The sequence below is a fragment of the Leptodactylus fuscus genome, chromosome 5 (assembly GCF_031893055.1).
Source record: "Leptodactylus fuscus isolate aLepFus1 chromosome 5, aLepFus1.hap2, whole genome shotgun sequence".
NCBI lineage: Eukaryota > Metazoa > Chordata > Amphibia > Anura > Leptodactylidae > Leptodactylus > Leptodactylus fuscus.
The window spans coordinates 141,737,201-141,761,752 of record NC_134269.1 but is presented as its reverse complement, the minus strand read 5'-3'; the positions used below and the strand labels follow the sequence as shown (position 1 = coordinate 141,761,752).

Below are 24,552 nucleotides of genomic sequence, written 5' to 3'. Positions count from 1 at the left end.
TCATCCACTATGCTTAGTATAGTTTATCATACAGTCTAGAAAGTTTACCCCGGGTGCCCAGTGCTGCCACATGTATAATGACATGATGCTAGAAACTATTCACATGAGAACAACAATATATTTAATCATATTGTGCAATAGCTCCACAGAGACTGATTATGCCGTACGTAGTATACAGGACCGCACCTCATTTTACATCTAACAACCCCCTAGAAGGGAGATCTTGGAATAACCACAATAACTGCACCCCTTATATAAATATCTGTAGTTACAAAATGTTATCTAGCTCTCTACCATGTACATTATAAATTTATATGTGTGTCTCCCTCATGGGAACTGAAAACAAATTACCTTGCTTTTGGACATGGAGTGAGAAGAATCATCTTTGCTTTGCAAGATGTCATCCTTTCCTCTATCAAAGCCTAAAAAAGAAACAAAATAAAAAAAGGATGCTGAACTAGTAATTGATTAAAAGGATGAAAGTGAATAACATGAAAAACTAAACAGGATAACATTATATAAACAGATATATAAACTACCTTATGTGTGCTGAATATCCCCTACCACCACCTGAGAAACCGTAATCTCATTATTCATGAAATAAGAGACACAATGGACACCTGAACTTTCTAAACACAACGCTTTCTCACTACAGGCCCACTAAAGATAAAGCAAAAAAGAGCTAACAAGAAAATTCAAAGAGAAATATTCCTAGCACTTTACGCTTGGGATATTGCTCATTCAACTTCTGCAATAAATTACTGTATAACAGATTTACTTATGTATTAAAAAAAAAAAAAAAAAAAACACTACGTGAATGTGGTAATTCAAGTACTATTAACAAAAAGCAACAAACAGTAAAAAATTACATAGAAACAAAGTTCACTAAAACTAGACACCTGGAGACTGCAGTTTTAAAAACCTTAGGACTTATTCATGTGTCAGTGTTTGGTCAGTGGTTAAAAGTGGAGATACCGTAGAGGTAAGGCCAGGTTCACATATGCACACCCACAAAGGGAAACCTAATCCGCAAAAAAAGCAGTTGCCTTAGGAAACCCACGGACCCCATAGACTATAATGGGGTCTGTGTGGTTTCCACATGAAAAATGCGGAGAGAAAAGTGCTGCTTGCAGGATTTATCTCTCTGCATTTTTCATGTGGAGAGGGGAACGGAATGGCCCAAACGCAGATGTGAACCGGGTCTAAGGGGTGCTTTGAACCCTCAACTCATTTTGGCACACAATCACTAATGTAAATGACTGACCAAGCACTTACCATGTTTATAAGACCTTAGGTCAAAGGGGTTTTCAATTTGGATGGTGGGTTCAAACACAATTCCTATGGCTTACTGGATTGGAGTAAAACAGACAGCACACTGCAAACATATACTGTTATTTTCATATACCCATAGATATACCCATTGCTAAATTAGGCCCATGATCTTGTGAAAAATATCACCTGAAGAGAATCATTAAATGGATGACACCACAAAATGTATTTATTCTCTAACCATAGGTTAGATGTTTGATAGTTGAGACCCCACTGAGGAGAATGGCAGAGTTTTCTCCCACTGAGAATGTAGCATAGACCGGCCCAAACTCTATTAGTTTCAATGGAAGCACAGGAAATAACCAAAAGTATAGTACTTGGATGTTCCTGGTGTTCCCACTTGAGTGAACAGAGCAGGGGCGAGTCTGAGTCCACTGTGGCTTCTAGGACTCAGGATTGATGGGGGGTGGTCTCAGTGGTCAGGCCTCCACTGATCAGCAACTTATTCATAAATTATTTTCATAGCATAACTCCATAAGACAAACTTGTGTGATGTCCATTTTGAAAACAAAAGTGTGAGTAGGGTATAAGAAAGGCAAATAAAAAGACTGGAAAAAGTCTGTGTGAATAGAGATGAAGGGTTAATGATGCTTCAAGAGCCAATGAATCATATACATGCCACTTGTTTTGCCTCTCGCTTGCTAGGAAGTGCCCTGGGAATTATCAGCAATGGTAATATTCAAGTGTCAGCACAACCAGGGAGCACCAAAAGGACACAAACATCTATTATGAGGAAAATCACGTCTCCAGAGTAAAGCAGATTTGTACAATGTGTTGCCTGTAATTGCATAACGTGAATCACACACACCCAAAAAGAAAAAAATGACAGTCATGACATAACTTAGAAATATTATATCATGCGACCTATAATACAATTTACATTCAGATTATATATTGTCAAGCACATTTAATCCTGCCAAACGAAGATAAATCAGGCTAGGATATACCACAACCATGCTACAGCTTCAAGAATTCTTTTCCTATAGAAAGAAAACAAGATCCTGCAACCACTGCAACATATTTTGTTGATGCCGCAAATCTCTTTCTAGGACATCTTTGTTTTGCCTGTTTTTTTTTTTTTTTATATATATTTTAAAATTGAAATAAAGAATTGACCATGTTATTTTTACAATTCTAAAGACCTTGTCACTAGGCACCAGGTACCTATTCAGGCATTCAGAGTCTTTTTGTAACCATAACCTGCCTCACTATGTCTAAAGGCTTAAACAAAACAATCAAAAATGTCAGTAGTGGATGCAGTGATGGGCCAATGGTGTTATGTACAGAGAAATTATCGGTTATTGTAACACTATCTTATATAGAAACATAAAAGAGGTGACCACTGCAAAGATCTCCATCTAGCTAGAATATATAATATATACATATAAATTATGTATATCTCTCTGTATAATATATATGTATACTCATATCTATCTATCCATCTATCATATACCGCACTCAGAGAGTTTTTTTTTTTTTTACACAAAAAAATTAAAAATTCTAAAAATGTGTTTAATATACCGTATGTGTCGCTAGAAAATGACCTAGATCTCATTTTTCATTTAATATCAAAACCACTACTCAAGGTTTTAAGATGCCTAAGATAAGATATAACAGATCATCTAGCCTCAGCTTCCCTGCATTATATATGAGCCTGCACACCAATACTCCAGTGAACAGCAGTGTACAGAATTCAATCTAGCAGCAGAGAAATTAAAGAAAAAATATAGAAGGGACAGAGCGTATTTCAGCTCTGGAATTCATAGAATGGAGCCAAAATATTACATTTATTAATGACAAACACTGCCAGAAAATTGCTCAAAAGTTTTGCTACAATTTAGAGGGTCTATCCCAAGCATATACATTTGCCACCTCTGTATCTGATATAAGTTTTCCTTCAAATCTACAAAGGTAACATAAATAAGGCTAGGTGCACATCTGTGCATGGGTCTATACAGATCGGGTCCGCTGGGGGACCAAGCCACTAAAACAGTAGGTCCACGGGGTTTGCACTGTTTTTTATACTAATACTGATCCTCCGTGCAGGACTACTCTTCGCCCTGATTTTAGTGCTAGAGACTCAGTGTAGATGTGAACCCAGCGTAACAGAGGTACCATATATTGTTTATCACTGTAATGTGCTCTGTAACACAGTGGAGACAGCTCAATAAGCTGGGAGGGGGTGGAAGACTCATTTTAACATAATTACTAATTATTCATATAACAATTCATTCTAAATCTTTGTACATGGATTTTAGAGCCTTACATTACTGTGTTTAAAGGCTTTATATGGTAATGAAACTACTTTTATCATCTGTGCAGTTTATAATAGTAGGTCAGAACATGACATTTACTGGACAAGTCACATGAGCATATTTTATGATATTTGTAAAAGACGACAATTAAAGTGATAATTATATAGCGTTGAGCAGACAACTAGATATATCATTAAACAAACCACAAAGAAAGAGCAAAAATACAGTATACAAACAGAAAAAAAATTCGCATTACATAAAGACACAGAATAAAGTGGGTATTTTGTGCCCAGAATTTATATTTTGACATCCACAAAATAGTTAGAAATGAAAGTCCATTATGTAAAGGCAATAAGAGGATTTCTTATTCTGTATAGTTACAAAAAATTCCACATTTAATTTAAGGCTTAGTTCACACGTGAATAGGGGGTGACGTAATTTGGTCAGGAAAAAAACGCTTCAGGAATTAGGAAGCGGTTTTTGGACACAGGTGTTTTTTTGGAGCGGTTTTTGGTAAAAACCGCCTCAAAAAACGCAAGGCAGTTTTTCCCTACAGCACAGTGAAGGGACCTTGATAAAACACCTGGCTGTTTTTTGAGGTGGTTTTTACAGTTTCAATTCTATTGACTTCCTGAGGCAGAATCTGCCTCAAGAAAGGTCATGTCGCTTTTTTTTCCCCGTTAGTGGTAAAAAAAAAAAAAAAAAAAAAAACACTAGCGGAAAAAAGAATGCTAGCGGTCTCCGTAGTCCACCATTGTGAGGGGATTCCGCGCCATAATCCGTCCCCTCTGTGCCCGTGTGAACGAGCCCTAAGGAGCAGGAGCATAAACTGTAAAATGTGCAGACACTAGGCATTTGTATCATATTTAAAGAGCTATTCTATAACTTTCTTATAGAATGACGATAAATATAAAATCTACTTATATATATTATATAATTGTCAAATAGTATATTGACTAATTATACTATTATATTATATTATAATTATATATACAATGCTGTGTGTCCTAAGGAGAAAACTACACTGATTATTTCAAGAATTCAAGAATGTTGGGAGTCATGATGCTGATATTATTGTGGAAGGCAGACAATGCCTATCTGTGCGGAAAAAAACATACTGGCAAAATGTGAAAATCATTTTCACTCCCTGACATTTACAAAGGGCATCCAAACAACGCTGTTTATTGAGATAGTCCTTCATTTAGCAACATATTTTAAAGAACTGCACTTGTCACTTTGTTCAAAGTGATGAGCACAGCATATCCTAGTAGATGCTTTAAAATTTGTAAAAATAAATAAATAAAAAAAAAAAAATATATATATATATATATATATATATATATATATATATATATATATCTATCAAATCCAGATTTATTTTTCAACTTTAAGGATGATTTTTTTTATTTGAATATTGATTTTCTTATTTTTGGTAAACTAAAAAAAAATAATACACAATTCAAATACACAAAAATTGTAATATTGAAGGGTGAGGGGTCTTTTCAAGATTTAAAAAAAAAACAAAAACAAATCCTTATGCACCTGCTAAATGGACCTACTTTTCCAGTGCTATAGAATCTGGTCCCCAATCACATCAAAAGTGATGACATTATAAGCGCCATTCCCATGACTGCTCAGACAACCACAGGCCTCTGCAATTATGTTTACATGAATGGTACGTGACCTCTGAGCAGTCACAAGAGAGTAGGCCAATTAGTCAAAACCTCTAGTCCAACCAGGACTGGAAGACCCAAGGACCAATTCCAGTTCTTTGTATTCTTCAATAGGCTCTGCTCCACTGATTCTGGCACAGCTGGAATTGTCTCTCTAGAACCCACCTTTCCTTATATATTAATGCTGTTAGTTTCGGCACCCAAATATGCTAAATATGCTCTCTAGTGTCACCTATTGAAGGACACAATAGTAGAAACCTAAATTTTATAACTTATGCACTCTATTCAGGAGATTTGTAGTTCAACTGATGATAGCAATTAATTAGAATTATTTTTCCAGAGACCTATTTAAAAAAATTAAATAAAAATACATATATACAACTTTCGTGATAGCCTACTGTATAGAAGTACACGTTCCTATGCAAAGTAAATAAATAAATAAATGAAATAAATAAAATAATGGTGTTCGGACATATTACTGACATGAGGACATATTACTGACATGAGGACTGACTCTTTTGGCCTCTTCCTGCTGAACCGGGGCTTATGAAAACATTTGGGTAGATGCCAGATGATTTTAATTATACCAAAAAGTGGAGTACATAAAAAAGCTACATGTTGTCTTAATGTATACTACAGCATGATAAGACAACATTACAAACAATATACACAGGAGTCTTAAGGTATTTTGGTGATGGTACATTTCAGCTACTGAGATGGCCCTGATCCTGATTACAATAAGAAAGTACTTAGCAGGAGGAATTAACAACAATGTGCTGACATGAGGCTTACATCAGATTTCTTTAATAGTAGGAGGAAACAAAACATACGCACAACATGTCCTGATCAAGCAAACACATATGGCGTGTATTACACTATAGAAGTAATGAGGCAAGGCCACCACTGCAACAAGTTACTGGACTGATAGATAGATACACCCCACCACTACAATCGCACCACAGTACTAGTGAGAGGCCGATGTAGTTCTAGTCGATAGCAGTAGACCTATGCCAAGAAATTCTCAGCTAATACTGACTCTCAAAACAGGTTAGTGTAGCAAAGAACAATCCTTTCTAAACATAACCAAGATAAACCAAAGCCCATTCATACTCCTAACAAATACATACTGATTCCACGCAGTCACATTATGGAAAAAGACATATGTTCATCACAGTTAATGAGGACCTGTCACTTCTCAGGACACGTCTGCTTTATTGAATACATGCATTCCCCATGAAGAAACTATTCTGGATCATCTCTTCTTAATACACTGCGTTTCCTAATATTTACCCTTAAAATGTATGAATACGTTGACAACTGGGTTTTTCCATTCTTCATTCAAGGGGGTGAGTCCTCACTGTCAGCATTGGTTGTATATAGTGTTACAACTGCATTGAGACACGCACCTAACTGCTAACACTGCCTATTTCTATGAAGGATAACAGAGGAACGGCATATCAACACTTTCTAAGAGAAGTTGCAGCTTAGTTCTATGCTGCAGAACTCAAATATTTATTTAAAAAACAACCCTGACATGCATCAGGTCCTCTTTACTGAAACTCTATCCATGTACATAACGTAACCTTCCCTCAGGTTATAATGTTGGGTATATTTCATGGAATAATAGAAACTATACTTGCATTTTCATGAAGGTTATATTTATTATTAGTGACCAGCTAAATGTTCCCAATATGAAAGACATTTACATTTGGGTGTAGAAATATAAATACAAAATATCTTAGAGACTGTTCACGTCGAAGCAGCATATACAGAACTAAGTGGTTCACCTAAATATTGTACATGAAAGAAGTTCATGGCCTCACATATCAAAACTCAGAAGATCTGCCCACACCAATCCTTAGTCATCTTTTCTTCTTAGCTGGTAGCTTTGGCAACAATTTATTTTTCAGCATTTTGATATATTTGGCCTTTACATTCATGAATAAAATACTTTGGGCAAACATAAAATGCAGACCCCTAAAGCAGCCGCTATGGGACCCACACCAAAGTGAGGCCCTAAGCTCAGAGAATTTTCTTTCTCTGCCCAGATGTATTTCCTCAGGCTTAACCTTGTTCTCTCCTCCAAAAGCTAAATGGATAAATAAGAATAAGAGATAACAAGAAAATAGGAGATAACATATTACTATAACACTACAGGCCTTTTATGACTACATGGACAACAGCATTTGCTTACTGCTGGAGATTTTTTTTTCTTCTATTCAAGTGAAACTGTCAGATATAAGGTCATATGACAGATAAAAACAAACCTGGAAGTGTAGGAGACAGCTCATTGTATCCTCCAAATGATGCATTCCGGACTAGCTTTCGTCCATCGGGCCTTGGGAGGTAGGCACCAGGTGAAACCCCAGCACAAGACCTGCGCCGCAGCAGGGCCTCTTCTTTCATGGCTCAAGAGTGTGGTCAAGGAAACTGGTTTCAATCTGAAGGCTGCTTAGAACAAGAATGATGGAGCTATTGCCTTGAACCCATCGCACAACACAACACACCGCACCACACCACACCAACACAGCACACACTGCAACAGGGTCTAAAACCATTCTTCTTCTGCTTCATAACAGAAACACAAGCTCACCTAGCGGAGGATAATTCCATAGACTAATATGACAAAATTCTAATCCATCATTAAAATGAAATAAGCATTCTGCAAAGATTTCCCTTTAGCCAGCTGATCTGGACCTAAAGCCATAAAGAAGTCATGCACGACCTGGTCTTCAAACTCCAGGAACAAGCTACAGCCTACTGTCCAGGTTTATAAAAATCCTGTAATGACATATTCTGCAGACTATTCAGCCTGAAGAAAGAAGCTCAGTTTGTAGTCTGTGCATGTTCAATCCCTCTGCAGACATAAAACGTAGCAATGTTTACATGTAAGTAATGCATCTCAGCACTTGTTCAGAGTTCATTACATGATATAATTACTATGTGGACAAATGGTTACCAGGTGCCAAAATTGGCTAGAAATATTTTAATGTGAAAAAAACATATGTATATCTATATATTTGTCTGCAAACCTATTCACATGCAAAGTGAACACATGACTGAGCAATTACTATTCTACATTGTTTGGGGTTTGTAACTAACTGGCAGGGATCCTGCTTAGTCTTTGCGGAGCATTGTCCCTACCATGTACCTGCATAATAACCCAACTGAATCATTTATCACATACTTATTTATTGTAACTTGCTGAAGAGTATTGAAAGAGAATGAGTGTGAATAGCTTGGCAGGAGCATTGCTATGCCACGTCAGGGAACAAACACACAGCCCTGTCATGGATGACATTTGAATGTGCTTTTAATCAGCAAACAATATTCCTTTCCGACATCACAAAGGACTAGGAAAATATTTAACAATAAAAAACAAAACATATTCAACTAGTAAGTCTACAACTACAGCAGGGAGCCCAGATGCTAATCTTATAGTCAACCTGCTAATACAGCAAAGATTGGAAGCCTATAGTTTGGGATTCTCTGGCCTTAACACCTTAAATCCTAAGGATGCCCTCTCCGCCCTCTTGTCTGTTTTAGTAAACAATTGTATTCTCCACTGTAATAATTCTGGAGCATACTGGCTTAGATCTATGCAATGTGTCAGTCTATTGATCCTTCTACAAGTGTATGACAAAATTGACAACTGGGCATGTCCTTACACAGTCTGACAAAGTCAGCACTGACTGGACATTGTGCAGGGACACTCTTTACTGCCAATGTAGAATAGTTAAGAAGCCTATGTTTTGGAATTCTCTTGCCTTAACATCTTAAAGACTAAAGAGGCTCTGACCATTCTCCTGACATGTCTGTTTCCAGCACTGACTGGACATTGTGAGCGTACACCTCTCTCCCACCTACTAACACTTAGTTGTCAATTTATTCAGACATTTTCTAGGCAGAATAAGACATACACAGCATAATGCAGAGCAATAAGAAAATATGATCATGAACTTTTGATCAATGAGAGGTCCTACTTGGGCGACAGGCATGTCGCTGGCCATTATTTAAAGGCATGGTGGCACATGGTCAGTGATGACATGCCACAAAATGGACAAGAATAGGACCTCTTCTGGTTGTGTGTATGAGGCCACAGAAATGAATAGGTCAGTGCCAATGAGCATGCACACAGTCATGTGCACGAGGATTAGAGCTTGCTAGCTTACTCTGTATGTATGTATGTATGTATGTATAATCATACAAAGAAGCATGTCAGTCATCATACTGAACCTACATGACTCCTAAAGGACAGAAAGAGGAAACATTTAAATAAATAACAGCTTATACTGAATATTTTCCCATAAAAATATATCAAACTGCTCAGCCTCTGCTCTATAAAATACCCTCCACACATATGACTACATGTACAAAGACAGTTCCTCCATAATTTAATAAAAAAAAAAAACCCTTACACCAGACCCATAGCAAAGACCTACCGCACTACCTTGAGACTCAAACTACTGGCACATGACACTCCATGCAAAGCAATATCGGAACCCTCTCCATTCACTGTCTGAATTTGATCCATATCTAAGACACCAACCAAGTCCAAGCAATTATTAATTAGCACATTTTAAGTTATTAAAAAAAGCATGGTGGACCCATTACAAAAATGATCCCAATGGATCTGACATGTCTCCTGTATAAAATGGAAGAGATGTGGTTGCCTGTGGTCCTGTCTACACTGTGCTGAGTAAACCACCAGATATTGGGGTCCTTTATACTTAGCATTTGTGATTATTTTTGTAAACAAGTTTATTCATTCTATACTTTGAAACACATAAGCTTCAATAAAGAAAGATTAAACATGAAATGGAAGTGAGAGTATGAATAGGACCCTCATTGAAAAAAAAAATCATTGGAGACTTTTTATTTGTGAAAGTAATAGTGACAACTAGAAAAAGTCTCCAGTGTAAGAAGTACTCCATATCTGGGCACAGTGACCTCTGTCACATGGGGAGGACATGGTGGAATATTAGTGGGATAAGAAAGGTAAAGCAGGAGTGTCAATGTGATGCAACCTGTCAATGTAAATGGATGGCGCTATAAAGTGCTAATACTAGAAAAGGAGGACTGGCTGAGGTAGACAACCTCTTCAGCTTCTCCTATGTAATTTTCACTGCCACATGCATAATTGGCTATCGCATCTTGTACCTATATTTCCACCTACAGTAGATGCTCAATTGTTCACTCTAAATCAATACAACATCGCACCATAAATGAAGCATGTCGCCCTGGAGAGAAGATGTATTGATTTGTTTCTAAAATAGGCTTTGAAAGGAACTAGACTCTTTTAATGGTATCAGTTGGACTCCAACCAATCCCTGAGTGCAGCGCAGAACAAACCACCCATAAGAGAATATAGAATACATAGGACGTCTATACTTAGTAAATTCCTGATAAAGCAACACAGGAATCTGCCAACAATTCCCATGATTCTCTAGCAGCCACTCTTGGCTAGTGGACACAACACTAGTTATTAAAGCAGTACATACATGAAGAACAACATACTACTACTATAAAGCAAATCAAAGGGAACTTCCTCTTTCAGAATTGTCCATCAGTACCATAAAGACTGCTCATAACCCTCCGTCCACATCTGCCTGATTTGCCTAGGAATCATTACCTGCAGAAAGGATTTGCATGATTTGCCTGCCCCGCCGGTATGATTTGTACTGCCTGTGAATATAAATCAGAGCAAAGCAGCGATCTCATACCAGGAGAGTTTACAAGAAGTCAATACGTATTGACCATTCTCCTCCTTCCAGTAATGTTTAAGCCTTCTTTACCATGAGAGACACTAAGGTTTACTTAAGGTAATTACTGCGACTTTAGCAATGGTGTCAAGTCCAGGACAATATTTTCTAGACATAGCATCAACTTGCCATGTAAAGAAGCTATGATAGGAATATTCCCTATGAATCCAGGGGCAATTCTCACAGCTTAAAGCATGCAAACTCACAGAAGCCAGCCCCTCTCCCCTGTGAACTGTCAAGACTGCACACTCTATTACTGCTACGCTGCTAGAGTCTTTGGGCAGTCGTCCTTTTTTAAAGGGATTCTAAATTGGACAATTCTATGTAATATGTTAGACTGTCAAATAGTTTACACAGTCTAGCGATATTCAATATTAACCAAGGATTGACATTTATTACCAGATAAAAAAAAATAAAAAAAAAAATAATGAAACCTGCCTTTCAATAATAAAGGTCACCTATCCTTCAGCCTGACTGCACATCCCTCAAAGTGACCCCTGAAGTCATCTGAAAATCTGATACAATATAAATGCTCTCAAAAGTCCTTAACTGAATTAAAGAGGCACCAACATGCCAGTGACAGCTAAATGGTCTGAAAGAGGTGTCAAAAGCCTAGACATCATCTGATGAATACTGAGAGGTCCACGCTGTGGGGGAGAAGCTGAAAAGCAACAAGCAGACAGCTGGCCACATCATGTTGGCTATATTGGACAAATTTTGCAGCACAGTCGATCATTAATGCCAACATACTGAACAACGACATAACATTTACACATATCTGCAAATTACAGCTTATGTCTGTGATATATAATTAGCAGAATCCCACCCACATCCATGCACAAGTACATGGTAAAATGACAGAGGGGAATATAGGATGGGGATAATTATGACAGAGAAAAGAAAATATATATCTCTCTTTCATGTCGGATTTCATTACAGCGTGCACACAGGTTACAGAGTGGTAAAGCTAGAGCTGGCAGCTCCCTGCTTGAAAATACTACCACGTTGTCATATGGCAGAGACTGCTTCAAGATGTGCCAAGGACTACGCAACAAAAAATTTTTTAAAAAAAAAATAGAATACTTTTTTAAATAATTAACTTTTTTCCCTACATTTGTTTCCACACATAAAAATGAGTGAATGATAATACATTCTTCGTGTCATCTAGCAGGATATGAGTAAAACAGCTGACAGGTCAGATTAAAGTAGGTAAATCTAAGGAAGTGGGACCAGCAAATTACCTAACCTCTCATTACACTTCTTCTCGCAGGCACACACACCACTCAGACTTCCTTGCGAGCAAGTAAATCCCTGCAGCTGTGACTGACACACACACACTGTTGCATGAATCAACAAGCAGTTGTGCTGTATACTTGCCTTCAGTTGTCAACGGTTGGAACCAGCAGAAATGCGCAGGGAAACAAGAGAGTGTTCATGTTGCAGGATTAAAGCTCTTATGCTCTAGTAGCACACATTCCAAGGAACAATTTCCCCTCCTCACCTACTAATCCCGGAGAGTGGGCATGCTCCTACTGAGAGGCAATGCCTGGAGAGGACTGAAAGCTCTAGCTGAGTGAATATGCTGGAGAGGCTACTCTCCAGGCACCCAGCTGCCTCCTCCGCTCCTCCCATCCTAGATACGTGGACTTAGTCTCTGATCAGATTTCCTTTCTAAAGATCCAGGGAGCGCTCTCTGCCTTGCTAGTATGTTAGCTAAGCAGGGTAAATACTGCAGGTCAGAAGCTGCACTTCTTATAAGACAGGGTCACTGCTGATTACATTACCAATACTACACATCAACAAGTGAGAAAACAGCAATATCACCAAACCAGCTTTGTTCTCAGAGTGGTGCGGATCTGCTTGCTGGAGGTGAACAGCAAATAGCACTCATATATAATGCAACAGATAAGTAGATGGACTGAGTCAGCTGTGACATCATCCCACATATTACAATTGTTTTATTAATCTGCAAAGTTTTCACTAGATTTCAAAATATTTCTAGTTAATATGAAGATTCTCCACATACACAAATCTTATAATATGGTAACTGTTTGTATGGTTTCCACTTTCACTCTACTGTAAGAGGGCGTGAGACAAAAATCTGTAAAATTTTATTGTAATATATGGGTAAGGTCTAAATCCTTACTCCGACTGGCAATAGTGAGAATGCAGTATGGTTAATTTGTTATATTGTATGTGAAATACTTGTGTTACTTTAAATTGGTACAGATCATCGTATGGTCAGAGTTCTAGTATGTTTTGGAAGCTATATCAATGACTCCATGGGAGAAGGTGTCTGTTGCTTCCCTGACTGACATCAGTCCGCCTAGGATACTCAGGATGGGAATGGCTCCCTATTTAAGGACCCATTTGCAAACTCTTTGAGTACAGCTCGGAAGGAGGATCACTTGTTGTAGCTAAGAACAGTATGGGATGTAACCAACTTGAGAGAGTATTGAACAGTTTAAGGAGGAAAGATTTGATTTACATTGGTGACACAGTAGAAGTCTAAGTTATCCTAGTCCAGATGAGTACCAGCATATCCTCAGATATAGACTCCACTCTTTCAGTCATGCGTCATCTCATGTTGTTCAGATCCTGTGCTTGTGAGCAGCAGATACTCTTGAGTCCTTGATGGTGCCGCGCAGAAAGAAGTTGTCACAGGGTATTAGGTCAGGTGATGGTGGAGGCCAGCAAACCATTAGTTAATAATTCTGATACAGTTTAATTCTGGTATCTTGCAACCATCTAAATGGAATTGTGGAGGTGCACCATCCTGCTGACTGATGATCTGCCAAACAGTCTATTTGTGTCATTCTAGTGACAGCATCTTCAACAAAAAGGAAGGGACCGTCGATTTTGTACCTGCTCATCTCACAGAACACGTTAACTTTGGACAAATTTAGTATGAGCTGAATAAAGGCTCATGGTTTGTTTTTTTTTAAAGCTCCATACTCTAATGGCAGTGGTGATGACCTTCTCAGCGAAGTGAAAGGTAGCCTCAATTGGCCCGGCAAGGCAAAAATCTGTTTCAGATTCTAGACTGGCTTCAATTCCTGAAGATGTACTCTGTATGGCTAACACCACAAATGTTTTTGTAAGATACGCCATACCGTGGTTTGTGGCAGCTGTAGTTCCATACTAGTTAGCCTGGTCGATTCTCTAGGACTGGACTTCTACACTGCTTGAATCCTCTTCACTGTCTTTTCTGGAGTCTATGGACAGACTAGAATTTTCCCATGACAAACACCCAGTGGTTTTGAATTGCTTCATCCAACATGAAATGCAGTTTTTATGTGGAACACATTTACCAAAATTATTTCAAAAGACTCACAGTACTGTCACAACAGAGCCCTGTTCTTGCAAAATCCAACATGCATATAGCATTTTCTTGCTTTGAGGTCATGTCACATTTCACATTTGGCTCTTTAGAAATGAAATCCGTGTTGTGATTGGTTACCATGTTTTGCTTTGATTTTCAGTCACCGGCCATTGACCTACAGGCCCTTGCTTTTGCGCTATTCTTTTTGTATACCCATCATCTACCTCAGTAAAGAGGACTTTGAAAAGTGAAGAGTCCTTGTCTGCAGATGACCTGCAGGGTCATCTTTAAAAGCACCCCCTAGTGGAGTAAGAGGAGAAAAGGGTCATGAAGCTTTGTATCAAGAGATAAGGATATATTTTGGTTATATTTAGGTTAAAAAGTATAGTATAATAAGTACAGAATAATGGGTTATTCCATTCTCAGCAAGTCCTGACCCCTAGAGTGGGATTTTCAGAATAAGCCAAACACTGCTGCTGTATGCTATTATGTGTTAATACTGCCCTGTAACCCTTTACTTCATATGTAATGTTTTAATGCTCTCTATGTAATGTATACTGTATGTAGCGGGTTAGTAACCAAACAAGTTGAACTACTCAGTTTTTCAGTATCAGTTTAATATTAATGACCTACGTACACAAAGGATCGGTCATCAGTCATTAATATCAGATCAGTGTGGGCCTGACACAAGTACCACAACTCAGATGCGTACCGTGTCCCTATTTACCATTTGGTACTGCAGTATCTCTCAAACAGGACTGAGCAGCAAACAGGTCACAAGACAAATTAATGTGACACTACAGCCTGTAAAGAAGAAAAGGTGCATGATGAATGAAGTGGTCTCTACTAACAGCTAACTGGACGGGATACCACATGTCAGACCCTAGCTGGGAGTCAGTGCTCTAAAAGGTGACCGGTTGAGCAGTTTTTTCCCCACCTCAAAGTCCGGGAAACATTTGTATGGTGATAAGTTTACCTAACATTGAAGTCCTTACAAGTCGCCCTAGTCCTGTTTCATTGTTATGCCACACAATCTTTGCACCACCTTCACTTACAATGTTGAATAATCTTTTTCTCTGGAGGATGTCATGGTGCTGAGTACACACAAACTTCTCGCAGCTCCTGACCTTGCTATTTTACCAGTCCATGCACCTGCTTGGTTTGCAGCTATATCATTTTTTTTAATATCCTGAAAAATGAACATGGTCAAAACAGAGCAGTCCTTTCCTTTATCAAGTACCCCCACATAGCAACCAATGTTGACCTATCTTTACAATATGTAAAGAACGGAAAACAAACAAATATAAATGTGTGTGACAGATCCTCCTATAACATCTGCCAAAGTGACAAACCACAACATTAATGGGTGCGATTGCCATAAAAGAATGCTCTGCTGCACAGGAGCTGTATGGGAGCATGCGCTGCATCCTAATGAGGCGACTGGCAGGCGGGAATCACACAGTCTGCTCCTGGGAAAGATGACATGGGCTCATGACTCTGGTGTCTGTCACTAGGCCACTTCAGAAATGCTTTCCATACTTTACCTTATATCCAAACAAACCACAATCCATACATGGACTGGTAATGCGGACGTGTGAATAATGCGTTAGATTGGGGTTGCAGACAAATTTTGGCCATAAATTGGACATTTAGCAATATATGGATGTTTGGTCTGGATTGCAGTTTTCACACACACAATTTGCGGAAAAAAAACTAAATAAATAAATCTAATTTCCAAAGTTCACCTTTTTAATACTCTCCCACTGCTCATAATGGAGTCAACTATGAAATGAGTTATCAAAATAGTCAAAAAGTATAGCTGACCTAGTTTCAGAAATCACCCAATCACAGAGCAGCTTTTTATTTTACCAAAGAGGGTTTAAGACACGAAAGCTGAGCTATGATTGGTTGCTATAGGCACCAAATACAGTTTTGATGAGGGTCCCTGCACAATAGCCATTCTGGTCTGAAACATATGATCCATATATCAGCCATATTTCCTGGATGGAACACTGTCTGGAGACCAGACTTGACCTTTGTAATAGTTAGGTATGATGCTGTAAGTTATTGTGTCACCATGGGACTCCTGTCCCATACTGTAATTACAACAGATTGTCTGGGGACTGGACCCACAGTATCAGAACTTACTGCAGTGTAGAAAATACGTCAATATACAGACTGCTTTTTCCAGTCCTTAGCTGTTCATATGTGGGGACCCTAAATGAGACTAACATTTCTATGTTCAATACGCATGATAAAGATGACTGTCAGGCAACCATTTCCAAGCATTACACACACGCACCAATTTGGATAGTTATTGGTTTGACAGTACAAAGCAGGTATTAGTAAACTCATGAGCAGATCATTTATTTCTTTTGCAGACTGTTCTATTTCTGTATTATCCAGTACGTACTGGTGAGGTTAGTGCTTTATAAACCTTTAATAATCAGGGCAAATTTCTTTGTTTTATTAGTCGTGCTTTAGGCACTGCCAAATATCCTTTCAATGCCATTTACTTTGCGCAATAATAAAGCTACAATTACAAAATAAACAACTGCACGGCTATAATACAACCTGTTCTTACTGCTGTTATTTTTGAGAGGAAAAAAAAACTGTTATGAGAATTTTTCTCCTTGCTTCCATTTCAAGATCATTAAAAACCCAACAACAGAAAAAATAAAAATAAAAGTGCAGGTTTAATGCACATGTCTAGCTGAATCCTGTGTGATTCAGACAGAGGGTTTACGTATTTTTAGGTTAGTTTTTATAATACAAAAAAAAAAAAAAAATGTAAGCGCTAGCACATATCACGTCAAATATTAAAAATACTTGCTCATGCCTAATGCTGTTTCCATGGAACCCATGACGAAGGAAAGCTGAATTCTGAATTCATGAGCGCTGTGAGCTTAAAGAAAGCACATTTTATAAATATAAAGAACAATTGACGTAGCCTGAGAATCTCACTGAAAAGCATTATACAGCCACTAACTACTGGCATATAGTTCACAGTATAGAAAGGGAGACCTTTGTCTGTTTTCAGACCCTCTATGTACCTCCAAGGACCGGAGACCTCAGAGAGGTGCGTGAGTGGGAGTGCGGAGAAACATCAATGTCCTTTCTATGATGTAAGTGATTAATCGGTCTGGCCTCAAAAACATTGCAACATCTCTGTGTAAGATAACAAGGGCTTCCAATGCTAAAGCCCTCATTCCCATTACATTCTCATTCTCTCCTCATCTTCAAATAGACTTTTTCTTTTGCTTAGAAGTGATGAAACTATGTCCACTCAAAAGGGGTTATATAGTATTCAGAGACGTATTTTCTCCTATTTTTACTTATTCCCGTTTTTTTGGCCTCCTGCCCCTCAATATCAGTCATATTGATTCCAGTGTTCATGCGACGCTGGAACAAAAGTAGCTGAACAGTAGTTTATATAATAGCAGTATACCAATGTGGAATAGATATAATGTGAAATATGAGTTCCATCAGTGCTCTCTCCTAGCGGATACAGTGGCCTGGTTACCTCTGCAACACACCGTATTTTCCCTACCACTCCCTGCTTTTACACACATCCCCCTGCTGCTAATGCAGCTTGGCTTGCCCATAGTACGGGCCTGCATGCCTTTCCTCCTAGTAATTTAAAGGGCTGGGGTACACCTCTGAGTCTTCCCAGTCAGACTGTGAGTATAAAGGTCTGCTTGCCTGAGGCTTGTCCTGCATTTTATCACGCTTCTTATGTATTGGACTCCCAGCTAACACCCTCGCCCCCCTCCAGTCCACCTTAAACTGCGCTGCTCGCTTAATCCACCTCACCCCCCGATCTTCATCGGCTGCTCCCCTCTGCCAGTCCCTCCACTGGCTACCTATAGCCCAGCGAATTGAGTTCAAGCTACTAACGCTAACATACAAAGCCATCCACAACCTGTCCCCTCCATATATCTCTGAACTAATCTCCCGCTACCTGCCCACACGTAACCTCAGATCCTCCAATGACCTCCTGCTCTGCTCTCATCCGCTCCTCACACAACCGTCTCCAAGATTTCTCTCGTGCATCCCCCATACTCTGGAACTCCTTACCAAGACACATAAGACTGACCCCCACAATCACAGGCTTCAAGAAGGCCCTGAAGACTCACCTATTCAGGAACGCCTACAACCTCCAATAACACTATCACCGCACCGCCATCTGTACAGTCTCCCCCATCACCTTCTGTCTCTAGCCCTCTTCCCTCATAGATTGTAAGCCCTCGCGGGCAGGGCCCTCTACCCCACTGTGCCAGTCGGTCAATGTTAGTATTATATCTACCTGTATATTTTGTGTACTGTATGTAACCCCCATATGTAAAGCACCATGGAATTAATGGTGCTATATAAATAATAATAATAATAATAATAATAATAATAATAATAATAATAAATAGTATTAACCATTGGCCTGTTTTTGACTGCACACATGAGGACTTACACTGATCTACCCATTATGAACTCTGACTTATCCTGACTCAGAATCTGTTTGCTCATCCTCATCTGCCTGATACTTGGTACCAGCTTTGGCTATTCTTGACTGTGCACCAATCTGCTCATCTGGCCCAATACCCGTTACCGACTCCATGGCCAGTACCTAACAACTTTTTACCTGAGCCTTGAAAGTGGTCCAATATGAAATCAGTTAGGTAGTATAATGGGTCCACAGTCCATTAGAAGTCTTTTTTCCAGTGGTACAGAAATTGCTGTAAATTACCCACCATACAGTGGGAATGGAAAGTATTCAGACCCCTTTACATTTTTCACATATCTACATTTCTGGGGGGGGGGGGGGGGGGGGTTCTGTCAAGGTGGGGTGCTGAGTGTACATTAATGACTAATAAAATGAACTTTCCGTACACACTGTATATACTACATATAGTGTGACAAATTAAAAATAGAAGCATACAATGCCAAGGAATACACATACATCGAATTACCATGTCTACTTGTACAAGACAATGAGGGGCATTTAAAGAGAACCTTTCATGTCCTCTGGCACTGGTGGTATTATATACCGCTAGTAAGCTGACAATGTGCTGTAATCAGCTCACTGTCAACTTTGACAGTTCACATCCAGACGCAGTAGAAATCGGTGCAATTACAGTTCAGAGTCTGACAGTACAAGGATATTGAAGAGTAGTGTTGGAGGGGAGTTCCTTACTGCCCAAAGATGACGCTGGGCTTTAAGGCCCACTCTTCTGACAGTGGAGAGATATCAGTGCAGAAACTAACTGAACCAATATTTCCAGCCCCGGATCCATACCAGGACCAGGTATATATTACTGCTGGTGCCAGAGAAGGTGAAGGGTTCTCTTTAACAAGCCTCTTGTACTTATTTTCTCATAATGCTGTCCCCCTTTTTTCATGCCCTTCTGTCCCCTTTTATATTTATGTTCACAAGATTTATTATTTGTTTTTGCCTGGTCTCTCTGCTTTTTTGTCGGGGAAAGTGGACATGGTTTATCTAGAACAACATTTTACAGTGCACTTTATTGCACTTTTTACAATTGCACTCCAGTACATGGGCAGTGCAAAAAACAAAACAAAAAACAAAAAACACTTGACATATCTGACAGCACTGGAAGCACAATGTCCATGAGATTTGGTGCAAGATTTATGATACTATTGTCTTTTTATAAATATGGCACACAGAATGATGAGGCATAAAAAAAATAAGATATCTGTACAAATTATTCAAATGATTACCGTATATACTCGAGTATAAGCCGACCCGAATATAAGCCGACCCCCCTAATTTTACCACAATAAAATTGGGAAAACTTATTGACTCGAGTATAAGCCTAGGGGGGGAAATGCAGCAGCTGCTGGAAAATTTAAAAAATTAAATTTAAAGTTCTTGGATGCAGTAGATACTGGGGAAGGGGAGGGGGTGTTTTGGTTGTCTGTCTGCCCCTTCCCTGAGCTTGAGGACTGGGTTTTATACCCCCAGTTGGAATTTAGCCTGGCTGAATATAGCGTATCTGCAGTGCTCCTATTAACCCCTTCCCGACGGAATAGGAGCACTGCAGATATCCTATATTCAGTAGACCGGGCACTTTCAGACACAGGGATATCTAATGTGTATGTGTGTCACAGTCATTTTCTACTTTGAGGGCAGGTTCACACTAGCGCCCAATCTCTGTTATGCATAACGGTTTCGCCATGAGCAGCAGAAGACACTCACCAACAGACAGTGAATGTCGGTTTCTGTCCTCTCCCGACAGAAAACGGAAACCTGCATAACTGAGATCAGGTGCTGGTGTGAACCCGCCTTTATATGAATTATAGGGAAAGGAGTGATTTAGAACTTTTATTTATTTAATTTTTTATTATATATATTTTTTTTAAACTTTTTTTTTTTTTACAATTTTTTTTAGCCCCCCCTGGGGGATTTGAACCTGCAGTCATTTGATTGCAAGTCCCATAGACGGCAATACAAGTGTATTGCTGTCTATGGGAGATTCTCTACATTACTATTACGGCTGATCATAGACCAACCGTAATAGTACTATAGCGATGACAGGCCTGGGAGCCTTCATTAGGCTCCCAGCTGTCGTCGGAACAGGTCGGCTACTGCGAGCTCGCTGCGCAGGAGCCGGCCTGCATCTTTAAAGGTATGGGGCAGGCAGAAGGGGGGAGGACATCTCCGGAGGGGGGGAGGACATCTCCGGAGGGCACCTCCGCTGTAACGCTTATAGCGGAGATGCCATAGCTTATGCCTACAATCAGAGATCGCAGGCATAAGCTTCAGCATCTCTGTTGTAAGCATTACAGCGGAGGTGCCGGTTTCTATGGCGACCGCTCTGCAGAGCAGCGCCATTACACTTACATACCCGGCATCCGGACCCGGCATCCAGACGGGGCGGGTGCCGGGGCCCAAAGCATCGCCGCGCTCCTGCACATTAAGAGCTGCAGAAGTACTTACGGTACTTCTGCTAGCAGGCCAGGAAGCAGCCACACGCCGGGTGCGGGCCTGAGCTTACGTGGCCACGTCACCCGGCGTGTGATGGAGCGGTGGTGGTGGGGGGGGGGTCTGCTATCCTGGCCTGCTAGCAGAAAATTACCGTAATGACCCGAATATAAGCCGAGGAGCACTTTTTCAGCACAAAAACTGTGCTGAAAAACTTGGCTTATACTCGAGTATATACGGTATATAAAAATGCCACTACCATATATCTGTACAGTTATAGTATCCCACTAGTTGAGTATCCCTATGCCCTGGCATAGGTACACTGTAGATCCAAGTTATTAATTTCTATATCAAAACGGCCACTTACGTGAGATTCACACCAGCGTTCAGATGTCCGTTCAGGGAAGTCCACGTGGAACGTCTCTCTCTTTTGCTGCATTTTTCCACCTTTTTCAGGCGAAAACTGATCAGAAACCCTGCAGACCCCATTATAGTCTATGGGGTCTGTGGTTTCTGAGGGTAACAGCTTTTTTAAACCCGAATGCAGATGTGAGCCTAGATAACATGGACTGACAGACTGGGAAAAGGATGTGTTGTCATGGGAACACTAAAAGAAATCAGCCTGTAACTTCAATGAGAATGCGCTATGAATACTACTAAACAACAAGAAAAGTAAATATCTATACTAAGTGGGATATTAATTTCCATACTATAGAAAGACACTGAGAATTAAAAACAGACAAATCAGTGTATGGGAAGAATAAACACCAGAGCTTGGTTTGGTATTTGTACACACACCAATGATGGGATAAAACAGTAAAATGTCCTAGCAAGATTGTTCAATCTGAGCAGACTACATTATATATAAATACTACTATTGTAGCCCACACAATGCTGGCATACCAACCATAGCAAGTGCAGACTTTTTAAACAGAGCACTTCCATAATGAAATGAGGGTCTTCTCCCACTAAAGTACAGTATATACAATAATAGAGGATCATTTAGTGGGGTTGTGAAAATAATAGAAATGTGGACCCTACTGGGGCAACACGGTGGCTCAGTGGTTAGCACTGTAGCCTTGCAGTACTGGAGTCCTAGATTCGAATCCCACCAGGAACAACATCTGCAAGGAGTTTGTATGTTCTCCCCGTATTTGTGTGGATTTCCTCCCATTCTACAAAGACATACTGATAAGGAAAAAAAAATGTACATTGTGATGCCGATATGGGGCTCACAATTTACAAAAAAAAAAAAAGTGAACCCTACTGGCTATAGTGACTGAATATACAGATAAATCAGTAAGGAGACACTAGACTTATGATTTTACCACTGTGCTTGCTTCTTGGCTGATTTTTTTGGATTACATTCAGTGTACTATCACATATTCAGGTTAACCACCGTCCCACATTGGACATAACTGGGTGCCTAGGTGCCATGGCATCTGAAAGCACAGTGATGTAGTTATATCATAGGGATCAAATGGGCGCAGAAGCTGGGCCACATAAGCAGGGCTTTGGCTGTAAGGCTGCTGACACACTATGCACCTGGAATAATAATAATAATAGTAACAACAACAACCACCTTTATTTATACAACACCAACATATTCCGTAGCTATAGCCATATATGCAGCCATTGCCACATCCTGCCAAAAAATAAAAACAAATGCTTGCTATCTACATAGAAACCAAGGGTGTTTCTGAAAAACTTCATTTTTAAAAATCACACAACTTTTTAAAAATAGCTTGAGGAAGAGAGAGAGAGAGAAAGAGACATACAGATACAGTGGTGGTCAGAAAACTCGAACCATTTCACAAAATGTAATGATTGTAGCGAAAATGATTTCTTATCTTTTTCCATTTCTATCCTCTTGTCTTCTGGATGATGAATATTCGGCAATTTTGTACATGTACATTTTTCAGTTGATTTCGCAGTAGGAGGTATACATATCACCTGCAACGACTCAATTTACACATACTTTTGACAAAATCCACTGGTGGCGCATTTTTTCTGGCCGCCAATGCAGAGATAGATATATATATATATAGATAGCAAGCATATATATTTAGAGAGAGAGAGAGAGAGAGAGAGAGAGAGAGAGAGAGAGAGAGAGAGAGAATGTGTTTTTTTCTAGCAAAAATGCACCGTGTGAATCCAGCCTATATCATATAATATTACAGCAGAACAACAAAGCCTGTAATGATATGAGGCCGGGATGGGATGCACTATAGCCCTATCCCAGGTACAGTAACAGTACATCACCCAGTCAGATCAGCCTGCTGAGATATATATATTATCCTATTAATATTATAAATGTGAAAGTTTGTGAGTTTGGATGTTTGTGGGTTTGTGTGTTTGGATGTTTGGATGTTTGTTCCTCAATCACGCAAAACCCACTTGACCGATTTGGCTGAAAGTTTCCACAAACATAGTTAATACACCCGATTGCGCAATAGGCTACTTTTCGTCACAATAGCGCACATACGTTTGTGCCAGGACCCCCACAAAACCCAAACTCACACCACCATCTCTGCAATCTCACACACTTTGGACCATAGCAAGCCCCAAAATTCATATTGCCCTCTACAGCCTCGCCCCTAACCCCACACAATCACATATACATATACTTTACCACTTTGCCCCTCACCTTACCGATACTCCAGGAGGCTCTCTTTAACGCTCCGGAGCAGTCATGTTTGCCGACCCCCATCGCTCTGACAATCCGCAACACCGCCCACCCATGTCATTACCCCTAGGAGGTCTAATAAATGCAAAAAAAAAAATTTTAAAAAAAAGGAAAAAAATATAAAAACAAATAAAAAGGATTAAAAATTCAGATCACCCCCCTTTCCTTAGAACACATATAAAAGTAGTTAAAAACTGTGAAACACATACATGTTAGGTATCCCCACGTCTGAAATCGCCCGCTCTACAAAGCTATACAAATATTTTTCCTGTTCGGTAAACGCTGTAGCGGGAAAAATGGTCAAAAGTGCCAAACCGCCATTTTTTCACTGTTTTGATTCTGATAAAAATTTGAATAAAAAGTGATCAAAGCAATAACATTTCCCGAAAATGGTAGAACTACAAAGTACACCCGGTCCTGCAAAAAAAGACGCCCTATACATCCCCGTACACGCACGTATAAAAACGTTACGGCTGTCGGAATATGGCGACTTTTCAAAAAAAAAAAATTTAACACAGTTTTGCCTTTTTTTAAGGGGTCAAAATGTAAATAAAACCATATAAATTTGGTATCCCCGGAATCATAACG

The 24,552-nt window shown here is 39.5% G+C and overlaps 1 protein-coding gene across 10 annotated transcripts in view; it reads right to left on the bottom strand.

The window, feature by feature from the left end:
- Positions 1-24,552, bottom strand: part of OSBPL8 (oxysterol binding protein like 8) — a 159,271-nt gene that overhangs the window by 39,936 nt on the left and 94,783 nt on the right. For 7 of the 10 annotated variants that reach the window (XM_075274335.1, XM_075274333.1, XM_075274340.1 and 4 more), the window contains one exon: positions 352-422. In XM_075274335.1, the coding sequence (XP_075130436.1) occupies positions 352-422 (71 nt within the window). Of the gene's footprint in view, positions 1-351; positions 423-7,524; positions 7,706-12,520; positions 12,791-24,552 lie in introns of those variants that run through there. The other 3 variants (XM_075274337.1, XM_075274343.1, XM_075274338.1) reach the window with 3 other exon arrangements.